The 19,880-nt window shown below is 39.1% G+C and overlaps 1 protein-coding gene and 1 long non-coding RNA gene across 6 annotated transcripts in view; one reads left to right on the plus strand and one right to left on the minus strand.

Moving 5' to 3' along the window:
* Positions 1-10,983, minus strand: part of LOC139970094 (uncharacterized) — a 379,126-nt gene extending 368,143 nt beyond the window's left edge. Inside the window, exon 1 of one of the 2 annotated variants that reach the window (XR_011793977.1) lies at positions 10,688-10,983. This is a non-coding gene — a long non-coding RNA (uncharacterized lncRNA). The remainder of the gene's footprint in view (positions 1-10,687) is intronic. The other variant, XR_011793985.1, reaches the window with a different exon arrangement.
* The window catches only part of LOC139970028 (uncharacterized), a 147,691-nt gene that overhangs the window by 26,548 nt on the left and 101,263 nt on the right, over positions 1-19,880 (plus strand). For 2 of the 4 annotated variants that reach the window (XR_011793892.1, XM_071975580.1), the window contains exon 7: positions 17,806-18,014. The exons of the other annotated variants lie outside the window; for them this stretch is intronic. Coding sequence is in view for 1 of the 2 variants with exons in the window: in XM_071975580.1 (XP_071831681.1) it covers positions 17,806-18,014 (209 nt within the window). In the remaining variant the exon portion in view is untranslated. The remainder of the gene's footprint in view (positions 1-17,805; positions 18,015-19,880) is intronic. 4 annotated transcript variants of the gene reach the window in all.

Genomic DNA, 19,880 nt, shown 5'->3' on the forward strand with positions numbered 1-19,880 from the left:
CCACTTGGGGTATGTTTTGATTCTATGGTATTCGACACAATTCGTTACTACAACACTTATTGTATTAACTCATGAACTCCATGTTGCCTTCAAAGAGTTTCTGAGACAAACAACAGTTTCTTTTACTTGTGACTCCTGTGTGAAAATATCAAATAACATCAAACATCAGGTTATCTTCACATACAATTTGACATTAATTTTTGAATGCAATGAAATGGGGGAGGGCAAGTTTAGGACGGAAATAGAGAAATAGTTGTTGCTAGTTATTTTGCATTTTATCAATCAAAACACTTAGTTGTGACATATGTAAAATATAGTAAGTGAAAGCATACAGGCTCCAGACAGTGATCAAAGTAAACAAACACTAACTTGCTGAGGCAGTTGTGCAGGGTGTTATTCACATCGTATATAGTATCAAGCTCACTTAATACATGTCTCCATTAAAACAGAATGATGAAGAAGTATGTCACATGTTAAATTATTTATATATTTCTTAGCCTCAGCAAATATTGGGTTTATATCAAAAGGATATAACCTCAAGTAGTAACATTACCATATTTTATAGTGGAAGTTAGTCTGACGATGCAGAGGAGTGTGGCCACACTTTAAAGACTGAGTACTATCCTTACCTGCCACCCAACCTTGTGCCACCTTGAAGAAATCTTAATTAAACATATACACATCTATGTGTTTATTTTCACAATGGTAAGCAATACAGTGTTTGGCATGCAGTGATCAAGCAAGATTCAAAACAATTATTGTTCCACCAGGATTAAACAGCAAACAAGATTGCAAAAGTGCATTGTAGTTTCAATGATGTAACACGGGCAGTTTCATAAATCTGAAGTAATGTATAGTGAGGGTGTACATGATTACAAGGGTTTTAAGAACTCCATCACAACCAATAGTCTTCTTAAGCTCAACGTGGTACGTCTACACACTAAATAAGAGGTCGGCCCGAGAATCCATTATTGAGATATGAAATTGGTCTGACTTTCCCTTCCTGAGATATCGTGTTTACAATGTTTTCACAATTTGACCCCTTGTGACCCAAATGACGTTTGACCTCCACCAAATACAAAGGCCTCTTGTACTTATTGTGATACTTCTATACATGACTTATGAAGTGGTCTGATCTGCCCCTCTTCAGATATCGTTTAAAAAAATGTTTTCACAATATGACCCCTGGTGACTTTAAATGAACTTTGACCTCCATCAAAAACAATATGATCCCTATAATTAGTGTGATACATCTACACATGAAATATGAAATTAGTCTGACTTTCCATTTTTGAGATATCGTGTTTACATTTTTTCTCAGTGTGACCCCTGGTGACCTCAAATGACCCTTGACCTCCACGAAAAAACAATAGGATTCTTGTACTTAATGTGGTACTTTCACACACTAAATATGAAATCCTCTCAAGCTTTTTTATTTGAGATATCGTGTTTACAAGGTTACACAAATTGACCATGGTGAACCCAAATATTAAATTGGTCTGACTTTCCCTTCCTCCGTCTTTACAAAATGGGCATCACAAGTTCAACCCCCCCCCCCCCACACTCGCATACGCAATCATGAACGCAAAGGTTACAGATAGCATCGAAACCAAAAAGTCACTCTCTACCCAGATTAAAATCTAATTAACTACAACCCAGCCTACCAGTCATGCTATACACTATTTATACACTTTTACCAATACCATTGATCAGCATATTGTAAACCAGTATGTGCAAGATCCGTATCAGGTGATCCCCCAAAGATCATCTCGAGACTGGTTATTCCACATTTACCTAATGATGAGATAAGACAAATGCAATAACAGTCAGTTGTTACTTATTGTTTGTTGATAATATCTGAACTAGATATATTAATGCAAACAATGAAAACCTTTATTATTGAGTTTGCCTTTTTAATATGTACTCAACAATTATTCCATTGCTCACAGATATATATTCAAGCTAATGACTCTGTGTCCCTGAAACAACTCAATAATTGCAAGTTCATACATTTTATGGAAAGGCGCTTTATTTTTAGAGTTAAATAATTTTTGAAAATTTACTTCGTTCCCCGCTTACCTGTCTCGCCACAACCTCAGCACCGCATTCTACCGTGTCTAGTATGCCCTGGTAATCTTTTAACACTGTTCACCCATTGACCGGTCATACCCGGTCAGTGACCTTCCTTCTCATTCTACCACCCAAAGTGTCTACACATGTTTTTCGTATTGGGAAAAATTTTCTTAGGGAAACTGCCCGAAATACCTTGGATTTTTACCTAGAAGTTTCCTTATAGGATTTCTAGACGTTCCAACAGCCTATTACAGCCTGGTAAGTATCCTTTTCTTATAGGGAGGGAGTTTCGGGCTGTTTTAGTGTGCACTCTTGCCCATGCGTTCGTTTTTTGTTAGCGTAACGTTATTTACTCAGGTAGTAGTTCCGCGAAACTACTTCGTTCGATTGCCTTACTCCGTTCTGGTACGCGGTTAGGCGGTTGTTATCTTGTGTACATGTTTTTTTAGCTGTTAAACTTCTCCTAAGATGTTATGCTTGTTTTATGTACGTTCGTTACTAATCACGCTTTCAAGTGTTGGTTTTCACTCTTGTAGCGTACCTTGTAAGCCGCGAGCGCCTATCCCGTACTATCGGAATAGACGGTTCGATTAAGATGTTTGTTTGTTTCATGATTGCCTTCATGTATTTTCATATATTTACTTGTACTTCCATGTATTTTCGTTACTCGTTCGCACTTTCGCGGATAGGTGGGTTCTCGTAAGATGTTATGATTGTTTTCATGTATTTTCGTTACTTGTTCGCTCTTTAAGTGTTGCGTTTTCACGTTTGCAGAGTACTTTGTAAGCCACGAGCCCCTATTTCGCATTTAGCGCGGATGAGCGGTATCTCGTCTTTGTTTACATGTCTTTATCTGTTATACTTCTTATAAGATGTTTGCTCGTTTCATGAACTTCGTTACTTGGTCGCTTTTTTAAAGTGTTGGTTTTCACTTTTAGCGTACCTTGTAGTGGTTCCGCATTTCGCGGATGGGTGGTATCTCGCCTTTGTTGACATCTTTTATTTTACTTCTTATAAGATGTTGGATCGTTTTTGGGATTTCACTTTTGTAGCGTTCTTTGTAAGCCGCGAGCCCCTAGCGGGGCGCGATATTTTTGTCACGTATCTCTACTCTCTGTTAGGCTACATCCCCACCTTGCTTCTTCCGAATGGTTAGTTTACGTTCGTACGATAGAATACTCCTTCTAGTCTTTCCTAACGTGAGTTTTTCAGTCATAAAATCGGAGCCACTTAATAAAATGTGTCAATTGTTCGATGTTCCGCCCGGATCGGGCGTGGGATGGCCAGGATCCTTGCCCCAGAGGCATGACCTGTAGCACAGAGACCTTTATTGGTCTAAATCTTGTTTACGCCAGTACTTTGGCAAGAATTTGACACATGGCTGGCTAGCCAGCGTTCGAAGCTCAGGGATAAACTGGACCTCATCCCGAAGAAGCGAGAATGTTGGTGGGAGATGGAGTGCAGACTGGCCAAGAGAGGGCCGGAGTAGCGAGAGAGAGAAAAAGAGAAATTGCCCATCCCAAGATCCCGACACCGTTCGGATCTTTTGACCAAGGGGGAAGCTAAGGGCAAGGCTCAAGGCCAATAAAAAGCCCATTAGAAATTCCGACCGGAACGGACAGAATGTCCGGGTCGAGGAGAGTGGTACCCGGCGTGGTACGCACGCAGAGATGGGATCCGGGAGCCCGGGTCCGACGAGACCCCGGGTCTGGCGAGACCCCGGGTCCGGCGAGAACTCACAGGGAGTGCGGAACCGAGGTTTCACTCCGGATCCCAGAGCACGTCCCGGAGCCGGGAACCGATGAGATCGACGACTGATGTGCCCCCAGAACGGGGTAGCAGGGGCAGAAGCCCGGTCCGCAGACCTACTAGCCGGAGCCGCGGCCGGGGCCCCCAGAACGGGGCAGTAAGGGCAAGCGCCTAATCCGAAAAGAGGGTAGGCCCGAGCGAGGTTCCCACGGCCAACGGAGATATACTTATCCCCAGCCTAAGAGGGGGAAAGACAAAGACGGGCACCGAACACAGACATCGGTGCCGAGGAGCGATCGCAACCCTCGGCCAGCCCGTCCGGCCTAGACGACGAGGTTCACCCCTAGATTTCGGGGTAACATAGGACGGTTACTCCCGCTTCCCAGAGGAGGAAAAGTCTCCTTCATCGGGGGGAGTGTTGCCCCCGGAACTAGCAGCTTGAGCTGAGACGACAGGTTCGAATCAATTGCGGAAAAACACTGCATTCGCTACACCATTAATCACTACACATCCCAAATGTGTGTTCAACAAGTACCAGCAGAAACCAGGACATGACATAGATTTCCTGAGCATTCGTGGGTTATATTCTCCTCGCTAATTATACTTCTCTCTCATTATAATTCATCGCCATATGTCTAGGTTCAAAACCTTACTTGTGTTTAAGACACTGTTGTTTAAAAAAGACTTGTGGATCCCCCTCCAGAACATGTTAAAATGCGCAAGACTGAAAGGTTTCAAATCTGTTCGCAAGACTTTTCTTGTTACTTTAGAACCTTGGCAACTGCCAGGAAGAGAACTTCCTCGAAACTTGGCAAAGTGCGAGGAAAACGAAAACTTCTTAGAACCTTGGCAAACTGTCAGGAAAATGTACAACGCTATACATTTGTTATGAGAGGAGGGGGGGGGGGGGGGCAAGCAGTCACCTGGCTTGACACGTGTAATCTTAACGTTTGCTTCAACGAGCTGTCGAATACCTGAGCGATTCCCATGGAATAAGCCTTTCTCTCTATTTCTTGGGTGAATTACCGAGACAAACGCGTTAGTAAGTTGAAAAGGGGTAGGATTAAACCCCAGCAAAGTTACAAGTGCTAACACGCTTCGAACACACAGTATGCGCTTCATGAATAATGTTCGATGTTCTGACATTTTGAGCAGAGTTGCATTTCGTAGCACCTGGTGGCCTAGTCGTGACTATGCGCAAGTTGGTTTAATAGGAAGTTGGAAACCTTTACTTCACAACGAAATTGACACATCTCGACATGAAGAGATTTGAGAAGTAACGGGTACGTTATCATAACATTTACTACGTGTTTATTACGTTTAATGTGGTGTTGTAAAAACGTCGACATAACGTTTCTATGAGATTTTAATGTTATATGAATGTTACATTAATGTCTTAACGAAAATTGTTTTGAAATAATAGCCCGAAAACGTTTTCGGTGACATATTTCATACACCACATAACAAAATTAGACTAAACGTTTAATAACGCTTTTGTGTTTGCTGAGTAACTCCCCGTTAAGCTCCGTTAAGCAGCCAGGGATTTATGAGGTGAAATTTCTACAAACCCACCCTCTCACCATCTTCACGGCCCCTGTTGGGAGTTTGTTTCTGATGAGTAGGTCTATAGCTCAGTTAGCTCAGTGGTTAAAGCCTTTCAATCATAAGGTCCCCGGTTCAAGTCACCCCAAGATTAATGTATGTTGTCCAGTTACAGAGTTGTTGACAATTCATAATCATGGACGTTAAATATGAATGTAAGAGACTGACTTCGGTCAGCCTGCAGCTTTGATCAGCCAATGAGGCTTCTTCGCGAGTTCCTAATTGCAGGATGATCTAAAATACATTCATAAATACATACATATAGTTGTAGGAGTCACATAAGCAGAAGCAGTTGTAGCATTGATTAAGATTCTGATGAAGCAAACTTTCCAATCAGTACTCATTTTTCGAGAGTACTGTGGTCAAGTAGTGAAGGCAGTGGACTGGTGATCTAAGGCTTGCAGGTCTGAGTCCTGGCCAGATCATTCCGTTGTTTCCTTGGGCAAGGCACCTTCTCTCCATTGCGTCTTTCCATCCAGGAGGTATTTGTCTCTATGTTTGACAGGTTATCGTTGACCAGGGTATTATCGTTAGGCGCCTCTGGCATCTTTTTCATTGGATAGGTCTGGGCCTTATCAATCCTCAATATTAGTATTAATATGATTTATCATGGAACGAACCTCCATTAAACCTCCTTACAGGGTACAGCTTAGGTCTACATCATCAAGACATTCCTTTTCTTTAGAGTTTTCTGATTGCAACTGGTTGATAACTGAAGGAGTCATCAGCGGTACTGTGGTACGGCAAGCAGTACTGCAAGTGCTGCTGTTCTGCAAGCGCTAACAAGGTCAACATACAGGCCACTCTCCTCGACTTCTTTAGCAGCAGATACAGAGAAACCGCTTTCCTGCACCCCAGTGGCGTCAGCAGGGCAAAGGATCTGCTCTAACACTCTATCTGCCAAAGATAACCATATCAGGTCTCATGTACTTTCGCTAGCTATACTGTAGCTGCATCAACAGACAGGGTGGCACCAGGTCAGAGAGATTGTGCCGTCTGGCATGGGAGACCCTCACCACAGCTGCAGAATCTGGCATGGCCCTACGAGTCTCTCAGATAGCCAGAAAGGAGAATGTGATGGCCGATGCTCTGCCCAGGGGACAGCTCCACCCCGAAGAGTGGACCCTTTCGCAACGAACATGCGGTAGGTTTTTCCACATGTTCGGCAGACCTCTGATAGACCTGATTGCGACACAAGGCAACAATGGGCTGCCCATCTTTTTTTTCATGCGGTCCCACCCGCAGGCCTTCCACATAGCGCCAGGTCCCTGTCGCGAGACGGACCGGAGACTTACATCTTCCCCGTCTTGGCATGATCAGCCAGGTACTGAGGGAGAGCCGCCATTCTTGGGGCAGATCCATCATAGCGGCCCCGCTGACCCTGGTTCGGAAAAAAATTCTTCAGCTCCTCGCCGACGAGCCGGCGATCCTGCCGGACACAACACATCGGTTGTCCCAGAAACAGGGGGCGCTGGCTCACCCAGACAGCAAGGGCCTACAATAAGTTGCCTGGAAATTTTCTGGTTATTCCCTTAGACAGAAAGGACTTTGGCCGCCAGAGGGAGAACAACCGTGGCGACTTACGTTTTCCGCCTACGGAGATTCGGAGTATGCCGAACGAGACAGACTCTGTCTACCATGGCCATTCTAACCTCGATCGCCGACTCCTTACCCACACTGTTCCAAGAAGGGAGGCAGGGTATCGACAATCAAGAACTATCGTTCGGCTATTGCCGCCTTCCCCTACGGCTCCACGCCAGGCAACAACGGCACGCCTTGACTAAGGCGCCTTCAGTCCTACGGTTTGTGGGGTGCTGATAGTTCTCGACCCATGCTTCTTCGCTAAGAACCACGTTTGGGCTCTCCTATCGGGAGACATCAACAGAGACCTTCTCTTTGATCCCCGAGGACAGACTACGGTTTCCCGTTAGGGCACTGAAGTGGTACCTCAACAGAACACAAGATCTCTTGGGTACTTCGACATCCCTGTTCTCCCTCCTTCGAGTGCCTTACTCAGCAGCCTGGGAGGATACCTTGTCCCGCTGATTGGTGGAAACCATCCGCCCTCTGGAAACAGGTCCAGGCAGATCTAGGGCTCACAACATCAGGGGTTTCACAGCTTCTACAGCCCTGTTTGCAGGCTTTCCGATATTGGACATCTGCAAGGCGACGGCTTGAAAGACTCCGATCGCTTCGTCGCCTGCTACTTATCGGACATACCACAGGCCGATTCGGCTTTGGTCGCTCGGTGATGCGAGCTACGGCGGTCCCACCCCTCGGGCCTCCCACCATCAGGCAGTGTCATTCGGTGCTAATGTTGTGGGGAGACATGTAAGCGGGGAACGAAGTAAATATTATAAAACTGATTGGTTTATATATTTACGAGTGACCCGCTTACCTGTCTCCATTTCTCGCCACCCTCCCCAAGGGAGATGGGACACGGCCGGACGGGGGAGCGGTCGTTCGACCTGACTCATGACTCCCCACGTTCTCGTCGATAGACATCGCCATTCACTGGTTCGCCTACGGCTCCTTGTCTATCGGTGAGTGTTGTTTCCCTTATTTTGATATATCAAGTTACTCTATACCATCTAAGATAGTATGGGCCGCGTACCCTTGTTCAATTAGGCCTCTGTTAGCTTAGGGGGGGGGGGCACGCCTACGGTGTAACGGAGAGCAGGCCCCCGACAGGTCGGGGTGGGCTACCCCCCCCCCACGCCTGGAGGCGTCAGCAGTCTTTGTTAGCGTAAGATTTTCTGCTCGGCGGGTGGCGGGTTTTCCCGCCACCCCCCCCCCCATCCGAGGTCGCGCCAGTAGCCACTTTGGAAGGGAAGTGGTCTCATGAGAAGGAAGGTCACTGACCGGGTATTACCGGTCACTGAGGGTGCACAGTGTTAAAAGATTACCAGGGCATACTAGACATGGTAGAATGCGGTGCTGAGATTGTGGGGAGACAGGTTAGCGGGTCACTCGTAAATATATAAACCAGTAAGTTTTATAATATATATCCATAAACAAATAATAATAGGCTATAATTGGTAACATGTTTGCAATCCTTTGGATAATACTAAAGTGATCTGCACACAGTCTAATTGGTACATTTTACGTTATTTAGTGCAGCAGGCCAATGAAGTTGTTCATCTTTGTATGAACACCAAATTTCAAATTCTAGTACTTTGAATTCAAGCAAGTTAGGCCTAAATACTGGTCCAGATTGCCTTTGTCAAACAATCAGTATACAAGTGTGAAGCAGAGGCTGCTCTATTATATAAATGTTGTTGTTTTTGCTTTCACAACTTTTACAGTAACTTCATTACCAACTTTGCCAATGGACATCAGCCTGATGCCCCGACCCCCTACCCCAAACACACTCTTATAAAACTTTAAGAACATAAAAATAATACAAATGCATTAAGGATTTCAGATGACATAATATGCTGAAACCTACAAGAACTTGTCATATTGTGTTGTATGATCTTCTGTGATAGAATCATCATCTGTTGCTGGTCGGTGACAATAGAAAGCCTTCATAAGCATTAGATGCTCACACAGGAATGAAACTATGTCATAATGAAACAATGGATGTCTAATGACCATTGCAATTGGTCAGATTTGAAAAATTAGATATGTACTTGGCTATGAAATAGAAATCAAATCAGACTTTCCTTCTCTTGAAACCTACAAGGATGGTAGAATGTGTAGAGATGATGCTACAATTAGAGAAACACTGAACAAAAGAGGTACCACAGAATCCCCGAGTCTAAGACACAACATTTAGAAGTATTCGTACTTAGAGGGAGGGAAGGGTTGGGTAAGAAACATGTGGTGGTCCATGCAAATATTACCTTGCTCATATAAACTGTACATACTTCTTTCAAGAGCTGCAATCCACACATGAAACTGGTCAATCCCTAAATACACTGATCTCAGTACTGAATAATTCCAGTTTACCTGATGATGAGAAAAAACACAATGCATTTGGTTATCAGTAATGATATTATTATTCATTTAAATTGTCATCACTAAGTCTGCAAGTAGCAGAATTATATCTGTAACATTGTCAGACACATATAAATCACACAGCTTGTTATAAGTAAATGGTATGCTACTGTAATTTTAAAATGAATTACAAAGTAAAATTAGTGAAAGATGAGGGATGTCTTCTGATATTATATATATACTGTATTGAAATAATATTTACAACTCTGTTAAAATATAATATCATTGTAAAGAAACTAATGCAACTAGAACACAAATCCATATACTGTACGAGATGAGTTCAAGGTCTCATAATGCTTCCCACATTGAATAAACAGCTCAAGAAATACCAAACTAATTGAAATATTAACACAAATTAATCTGAAATTGAGACAAGCATTGAACCTTCAATACAAACTAAGTAAAATATGTGATAAAGAATAGTTTATTTTATCTTAGATTAAACAAAGACTTAAAGAGTGGGTTTGGTGATAAAATAGTGCATGGAACTGTGCCTGGCTCTCAATGTCACTGGTTTTGTGTACACCTTACTTGAATAATGCTTCTTTAGCCTCACAAGATGTGATTGTGAATCTTAGAAGTGGTGTGCGACAGCTTATCAGAAGTTTGGAGACAAATATCAAAGAAGTAAAGGAGATACAAACCCAACCATATTCTTCAGCTGATATGATAGACACCTTTGAGATGAATACCAAAGGTGGAGGTGATTTGTATTTTACTGTCCAATTAAATTTCAAATCATATTTCCAATATTTAAGCAAATGCTTAAAACAGTCATCACTACTGTACTACAGTAAATAACATCATAACAAACAAAGTACATTAAAGTTCAAGATTATATCCATAGTTGTGTGACATATGTGAGACCAACCTAAATTAATCAAGGTGTTCTTGTTTTTGTTTGATCAAGTGTTCATTACAAATACCTCTAACTCAAAGCTCAGCAATACAGACTGAGTTTACTTCTTTAATGTTTCTACAGCATTATGGAATATCTAAAATGGTATTACAAGTTTTCGGTTTTAATCTGAAGAAAATAAATACCTCAACAGAAGAAATATTTGTAGGTAACCCAAGCTACTTTCTTACAGAACCAACAGAGTCAGTTTTTATTCCAGTTTGACAAATGGTTAAAACGTACCAGAGGGTGTTCGGGGGCCTATTGTGTCATGGCAAGCTCACTACAAACATACCAATTACTGGATTAATCCATAAAAATCTACCAGAGTTTGCTGAAACATTAAAGTCACTGTTCTATACTAACCATTAATGTTATTACCATTACATGGAAGAAATATCAGATGATGAACCACTCGTTGTCCTTGTCAGCACAGTATGAACACTTCCATCAAAAACTGGTAACTACAGGTGGAGTAGGTGATCCACTAATAGCTCGCTTCAGGATAAGTCAAGTTAACCTAATAAAGTGAACAGAAAATGATGTGAATGAGAATCAAGTTTTACTGATAGTAGATCTTGAGAATTTCGGTCAGAAATAGATATGTTTATGTCTCTGGCTAACTACCCTGTATACATGGACATTCATAGAAAACAAATCCAGATGAAGGAAAGTACACTTCAGTTTCCAATAATTACGTAAGTGTAAACACAATTAACGAGTAAACCATCAGACTTGAACCGGATTGTCCATTGTTTAGTGGAAGTGGCATATAAAGGTGTGGTGCAGTGATATAAATGAGCTCCCAAATGAGAGTCCAACCTCACACAAACCCAACCATGCATGGTTTGGGCTTGACTGAGAAATTTGTGAGATTTTGCACCTCTCATTTCTATTGAGGAAAGAATGTCTTTTGAATTTCCACTCATCAGGAGATAAATTTTGTATATAATTTAGTGTGTCAGCTTTGGTGGATGTGCTTTTATATTATCTTTCTTCCTTTAATGGCACCAGGCCCCTGGAGACTGCATTGGCTACATTGACCTAGTTACACAACTCTCGGGGGGGGGGGGGGTCTCTTTCTATATTTTAGATCACCGAAGGTTTATAAAGTACCCTGTTCAGCTGGTCAATAGCCATACAATATGGTCAGTTCTACAAATTTGGCAGATGAAGACACTTGTTACCTCAAAATTCTGAGTTAAAAAGTTTTGAGATGAAAATGTAAACATTTTGACTTTTGAGGTCAAAATCTTGAGATAAAATTCCAAATATTGAGAAAGCAAATTCAAAATTTTGAAATATGGGGACACATACATATTGTTTTAAGCCACCGTACTAAGTCGGTGAAGTTAGATCAGTTTTGAGACCAATTAGATTTCTTAAAACCAACTGCAGTGACTAGCTCAGCAATGTTTAAAATTAAACAAGCATAAGTGACAGTTCTTTATTCACAGCTGTACATACTCAGATTAGTAGGAAGTATTTCCAATTGTGGTCTCTGTTTCTGGTGGCTGGACTACCAAGGGTACTGCAAAGCTCTCCAAATCTTCAGTATTTTCACATAGTTTCTGGAATCTGCTAGCAATTTTGAGCACATGAGGACATGTCAGTAATAGTGATACTTAATCTGATTTTACTATGTGGAATATATATCTGAACCCTAGCCGGGTGCTGGGGGCTTCAGAAGAGCTCTGTAACACCTCTTCTACTTCATGTCCTCTTGTACTAAGTATAAAGCATGTGAATACATGTTAGAGAGAAAAATGTAATTTCTAGGAAGTATAAATCTAAGCCCTGGTGGGAGTCCCTGGGGCCTTTAGCTGAGGCATTTTCACTTTTCAGATATTTAATGTTCTCTGATAGTGATTTTGCAGCCCTGGTGGAGCCTATGGGGGAGAGTGGGGGGGGGGGGGGAAGTGCTTACCTCCCTAATGGATACCAGTGCTTGTATATGTTTGAATGCCATCTTAATGTGTTTATTTTAAACAGTATTTAGCTCTCAAATATGCAAGGAAGACATATTATCATGACATGATGTTGATAAAGAGTGGCAGGGGAATAAAAATTCCTCAACCATGCTTGCTAGCCAGCAGTTCAATGGTGAATCAATGTCACAACAAACTAAATTTGTTTTATTCTCACCATTCCTATGGAACTCTGTGCGTCAAGAAGTGTAGGATACTGAAAAAATCTTGATAGGTTCATACTGAAGGTCCTGATCTCCAGTATGTAGTTTCCATATTCATATTCACTAGAGAGTTTCTTCCTACGGTTGCTTTAGTACATCATGGAGCCGTTTGAGCCTCAGTGACTTCTAAATCAAACGTTTAAAGAAACACTAACATGAAATCAAATTCGTTATTCAGAAATTTCAGATGACTTCAGAAACAAAAGGATACTCACAACAAAGAAAAAACCCATGGTAGCAGTTCTACTGTGATGCAATCATTGATATTTTTAATTTAGTGATTATACAGTATAGTCAAGTGGGGTAAAAAAAAAACAAGGGGGTACAGTAGTTGGGGTAAAAACAAACAAGCCCCCTATAGTAGACCAATAACTACCCCCTCTGCTGAGCATGGAACTTTGAACCTGCAAACCCGGAAAACAAATTTGAACTTCGCGCCACTCCTCCAAAACTTCTTATTCCATAAAACCTTTGAATGATGCCAAGTTCCTAAATACAGTTTTTTCACATTGGAAAATGTCTCTACAAGATGTAATAATGCAACTAACCCCTCTATTTTCACATGGGCCAGAATCACCTTGTTTGTTTTTACCCCAAAGAAAGTGTGTGAATGGGGTAAAAACAAAACTAGCTTTTATTTACCCCACAGTTGTTTTTATTTACCCCAATATCTATCATCTACTGCAAAAAGTGTTCAAGACACAGAGAACCTCATTGTTGTAATTATTTTGTATTGATGTTTACCATAAAAATGGGGAGGGTCTATATGAAGTTAGCCTAATGTTACATACTTTGGTAGCCTAACACAATGAGAATAGAACAAGAGAACAGGCTAGACCCTAAAAGGCTCGAACATCATTAGCTCAGCATTTGAGACTTGGGTAGCCTAAATTCTAAGCGTGTATAGGCCTTAGATAATTTTAAATTAGGAGGTTCGTCAGGAATGGAGGAGGGCGGGGGGGGGGGGATTGATGATGGAAAACCTATAATCGTCATAAAATGTTGCCTTTTGGGATGTCAGTGTCTGCCCTACTGAATTAAAACAATATATACTCCATTTGCAACCCGCATGTATCATATAACGGACCACTTTAAAAAGTTATGTACATCAGTAGGTTATATACTGTAGCCATGGAATGATAATCAGCTTACTGTAGGCCTATATTTTCTATGGGTAATTATATCTGGTTGGTATACAGTAGCATATGGCTTACAGCATTTTACAGACATTCATATTGTTCAGAATACAAGGTTTCCTGTTTCCATGTTTATAGAACTTTATAACACTCACCTTGAAGATGATCATCTTGTTGTCATTTAACATACATAGTCTAACTTTCAGATATTTCAACTCCTAACAATTTTATGAGGAAGAGCTTTAAAATTCATGCATTTTGTCATTTACAGATTAACGATCGAGCTATTGACATTACAAATACTATATAGACCCTCAAATATCTAGTATAATGTTTTGAAATGTTTTATATTGAACATGTTACACATATCAGTTGTATACCAAACATGGAAGGAAACATGCCCCCAAAAATGTTTATGTTTTAAAGTCAACACCATACTATTTAGAGTGAAATGGCAAGGAACAATGTTGCAGAAATGCACATGGTCTTTACAACATACCTTGATCTACACATAAAGACCAGGAAAATGGAATTTCATTCATACAATTTGACTTGCTCAATTTTCTAGAACTACTGTATATTCTATTATTAAGAACGTTGTTCTTTGTTACCCCCACAAAGTTTTTTTTTACCCCAAAATTGGGTAAAAATGGGGGTAAAAAAAAAACGTTTTTTTCAAAGTTTGTATTCATTCTTTGCAAAAACAAAATTTCTTCCAGTTATCCCAGAAGACGTTCCTACTTGCCAGTTGAAAAGAATAAAATATGATGAAAATCATAAATATATCTCTTGTTACATCAAACTTTAGGTAAATTGTTTTTTTTTTACCCCACCTGACCATATTACAGTGTTTGGTTTCTGAAGCTTTTTGAAAGGAACTTTTGCATTCAGATAGCAAAGTGACACCACAGCAGTCTTTTTGGAAAATCAACTGAAAGACCTCTACATTTTTAGTAAGTAAATTATGTAATATTGCATATATTTGATTTGTGATATTGAAGCTGAAGATACGTCAATATGAACTGAGTATTACCAGCAATAACCCTGGAAATTCTGGATATGTTCCAAGAATGGGTTGTCTTGGACCAGTATGGCCTATGAGTGGTGTAAAGTACTGCAGTATTTTGAGTGACACAACTACAATAATGCTTGCATATGATATTGAATCTCAATCTCTGGAAAACCTTGCGCTTCATTTGACCTTTACTCATGCACTGGCAGGTTAGCACTTAAATCCACAATATCCCAGGAGAGGAAACAACTCCAGAGTACTTTGAGAGTAGGTTTTTATTTTAATGACTAAATTTGACTAAAACCTTCCAGACAGTTGGATGATCTCGGAAATGTAGAACACATCTCCAATAAATTAATATTATGATCAAATTATTTGAAAAAAAAAAATCTCCCCATCAACTTGTATTTGTAACCAACTAACAGGCAAGCATCACCATACTTCAGCTAGTCCTACATTGTGCTGAGCATAGGTCACGCTTTATGCTGGAATTGCGGACTATTGAATATTGTAACTAAAATCACTGGACTAGGTCTGAATTAGGCTGCAGTTAGCTTACATGACTAGAGAAGACCTAAGCCATAACGTTGAACGTGATGATGGCCTGTGAGCCTGTCCTTGTACGTGCACAGCCTGACGCTATGAAAGGAACTCAACTGATACGTAGGATTTCTTCTTTGACAATTGCAATATACTCCGTCTGTTTCTTTCGGTATCATGTTCAGCATCTGGAATATATTGCATTATCTTCGTATTTAGTAAGCCAGTACTGTAGCTTCGGGGAATCATGTCAAACAAACAGTGAAGTACAACCATACAACCGTTCTCCATACGCTGTTTACACTGTGACGTTGGTTTGTTTAGATTTTGAAAATGAGACTTGTTCAAGCCGTTTTCCATGGCTACGAGGGAAATTTCCTTATTTTTCAGATAAATGGTCAATCTTCCAATTGAAATAATAGCAATTTACCACAAAATGGCAAATTCCTTACATCTAATAAGTGATGACTTCAACAATATGCTGGAAAATGTCACTTTATCATTTGCACCTTGACATTTTTCTGTTAATGTTGCGTTCATAGAATCCTGTACAGCAGCTTCAAAGTGCCATCAAAACATGTCTCGACATTTTTTTTTCAGGGATGAAAGATTTTGGGTATTTCAACATTAATCAGAAAATTTAAAAATTGTACACTAGGATATGGAAGTCGAAGAGGGGGGTGGGCAATGTTACATTTAGCTGATAAGAAGGCCACTGCTACGGGTGTTCACCCGTCCCCCCCCCCTCCTACCCCCTCCGACTTTACAAAAAAAGGTATTGATTGGCAAAAATGGTATGGAGCCAGTTTAAGACCTAACTGTATTCTAAATATGCTCAGAGTGCAACATTTAACGTGAATTTTCAAAGCAATTTCAGGGGGCGGATCTACATGGGAATTATTATTATTTAATTATTATTTTAATCACCTAACTTATTCAATCTACCAGGTCGGATGTTTGAGCCACTTGTGTGAGAAACCTGCAGCTTTTTACCGAGCAGGCTAACTGAAATAATGTTATTTAGTAACTGATTATTAGTTGAATAACCTAACTTCTGCCAATATATCTGATATATAGTTTTGTTAAATACTGTATAGGGACTAGAGCTTTGAGCCTCTATAAAACAGTTTTCCAATTAAGTCTAATAATAATCAAATGCAATACATACGGTAGTTATTAAAAAGGAATCTTTCGTCCATGTCTTTCCAGCAGCAACTAGATCGTGGTGTTCTACTCACAGCTGGCTTTGTCTTAATTTTACCCACTTAATTATAAAAACTGTACGTCTTTTCAAGCCAACAGATGTATGGCCACATGATATTTAAAAAGGAAAATGGTTTTGAAATTGAAAGCGCGCCACTTATTTTACCCTGGTGAACACTCAGAAGTTTGCCAGAGCCGTAGCTCTAACGTTAAATGTTCCGCTAACTGTTCACACCCGATGAACTCCATAGTAACAGAAGATATTTCAATGAAGACCCAATTAATCAACCCGATTAAACTTAAAAGTAATAATTATTTAGTATAATTCAACCCTCAAGGATATGAAGTGTGTCCAGATAATAACATTATTTGTTAAAAAAAATGTAAAAAGCGGATGGTACTATTTAATTGGAAGAAACGATAAAGTTTAGAAAGTTAAGATCATTAGCAATACCCAATTTAGAAATATCTACAAACACAAAGAAAGAACAAAGCTACATTTCGAGAAAAAAATCCACTAGAAGTTATGTCACACTCAAACCGTAACTTAGGAATGAATTTAATAACTAAACACAGATGGATATCATCATTTAAACAAATCGTATTAATTAGAAATAATTATAATTCAAGCAGAATAGTCGGATTTGGATCAATAATTAAATCATTTGTATATTAAAATTTGAGTTTAAGCCTTGTCAACCTTCTCTCTGAAAACTTGAATTTGATCTACCGTACATCTGCTTCTCTAAATTGCATTTTAATTATAAGAAACAACCTATTGATTAAAATATAATTCCTCCAAATATCCTTAAACTTTATAAAAACCTGGTATTAGTTAGAGTAGAAGTTTCCTTTTCATGATTCCTATAACATTAAATTACATTTTCCTTCTGAAAGTTCTACATAAAAATACAAATGAATTTGATCAATATTTTTCTTCAAAAGATAGATAATCTCAATTATTATTTACCCATTTCTTATAAAATTCTCAACCCGTCATTGAGATTTGTTTCCTATTAACTAATAAATAAAAATATGTAGCTTCACATTCTTATTTTATTAAACATTATTAGCTATATAAACTTTAATTAATCATTTCATTGTAAAACAATAAAACTAACCTTTTAATCCTACATTACCACTTTATTATTCTCTAATCTATTCTAATTATTCCTGTTTATATTTGACTCCCCTTAAAATCAGCCCCTTATGTTCGTTCCAAAACTGATTCCTTCTTACAAATAAACACGACATAAATGTCCTAGTTTATCGCTTTAACTTTCCTATATTTTTATTTCGTTATTTGTATTATAATATCATAATAATCATTCTAATCAAACCAAACACAATATATTTATCTCTATCTACCCTAATACTCAGTAACTCTATTCTTTCATTCTAGATTCCTATCCCTTGTGTGGATCTACTCCACCGCTCTCCTAGAGTTGATGAGTCTGGTCTGAACCTTATCCTTCAGTCTGGTCTCTCTCTCTCTATCCTGAGTTCTCTCCAGAAGCTGTGGATCTATGACTACAACAGGAGACTAACTAATGAAGAGTTGGCGGCCATCTTGTCTTACTCCTCACAGTGTACAAGCTTGAAGGAGCTGAGGTAAGTATTCCGGTGTAGATGTTAGAATCATCATAACACTTAAACAGGGAATTAATTTAATTAATCAAAGTTATCAATATTAAACTAACAATAGAGAATGTAAAGTTTGCTGTATTTTAATGTCAAGGATTGGATTTAATTAGTTTAGTTGAATTTATTTAAATAATTAGGTCATCGTGAAAGGAATTCTGTAGAATATTATGATTCATAAAACAAAATATAATGGATAAATAGGGAATATTTTAAAAGGGTGTTGGTAATAGAGGGGTGGGTGGGGATGCTTAAAGTGTTCTTTGTTTAGTTTTGTGTTAAAATTTAACTAAGAATTAGGTTTTAAAATGACGGGAATGTTTATTAGGATGAAATAAGAGATATATACACAAGGTAGTTGGATTTTAATAATTCTAGCGAGTAAAATTAATATGCTAAAGTAAAGTTTTACAAGAAATAACTGTTAATTTTGACTGAAACCTCCGAAATAGTTGATTTTCAATTATGTACAATCAATATAAGAAACAAAAGAGAATTGAAAATCGTTATTAATTTTAAAGTAGTAAAATGATGGCAATAATAATAGCATAAACTCCTCAAAATTTGATCAGATTATGATACTCTAGCAAAACCGAAATGCATACAAAAGAAGCAACTAATAAAATAGTTTTAGTTGTCAAAATTTTAAAAATAGTTATTCAAAATAAGTTAACTAATTAAAACAAAATAAAAGTTAATAGAAGGAAATATATAATTGCACTTGAGTTAACTATATAGTTAAAAAAAAATGTATTGCAATAAATATCATTAAAGGCAAATCTGTATATCTGATACATTTCAAAGGTTAACATTTAATCCGATCAAACTACATCACTTTCTTCGTTATAGTTTGAAATACGACGTTATACAAACGAAGCGTAAGTATGTCTTATGCTTATATTTAAACCTAATTTTTAAATAATAATTACAAAATTATCCGAGAGCTTCAACTTTGTATAATTGATAACTTTATACAAAAACTGTATAATATTTTAATATTCCTCGTATTAATGTTACTTCATATTTGATTCGATCATGACGTCCCTGCTTGGTCCGTTTCATTGCAGTGTTATTTTAGACCCCCACTTCCACCCCAAACTAACCCCTCCTCTCTCTCCTCCTCTTGCCCTGTTTGGTCTTACAGATCAAACCTCGTAAAAGAGGCTTATTTCCGTCTTTACCATTCACAACATAATCAGTGACATCTTCAACTAACAGCTGACGTGTTACTAAAAAAAGAAAATAGTTAAGTCGCACCTGTCACCCCCCCCCCCCCCCCATGACCCAAATCTCGAAAGAAAAGACAAAAGCTATTGAGTAGTTACATAAATGAAATATATGATAACGAACGATGCTTAACGTATGTTATATGTGAAACAACGCCATTCCGGGAATAACTGTGACCGCGGAGAAAAATATTACTGGACATAATACACTTCGGGGGTTTTGTTTGGTCTGACCATGGAGGTAAAAAATGTAACACAGAATGTTGATTCCCTATCTAGACTAAATACTTTACCCCAATCCCAGTGTGCTCTTGGGTAATTTTAGTCTCGCCTCCTCTGCCCACTCCCCTTCAGACAGCTTACCTGTACCCACCACCACCCCTTCCTTCCCCCCCCCCCTTCGCAAATCATCTTTGTTAGGGAGCCCTTCAAATCAATTTCGTTTCTACCCGATAACAGCATCACCGTTTTAGTACACACAGTAGGCCTAATCTACTCCTACAATAGTTTTCTGCACAGACGATTGATTCAAACAATTTAAAAAAAAAGTTAACAGTAAATATGACACACCTGGATCTCCCGTAAATAACTAATTAGCATAACAATAGAT

The sequence above is a fragment of the Apostichopus japonicus genome, chromosome 7, assembly GCF_037975245.1.
Source record: "Apostichopus japonicus isolate 1M-3 chromosome 7, ASM3797524v1, whole genome shotgun sequence".
Classification (NCBI taxonomy): domain Eukaryota; kingdom Metazoa; phylum Echinodermata; class Holothuroidea; order Aspidochirotida; family Stichopodidae; genus Apostichopus; species Apostichopus japonicus.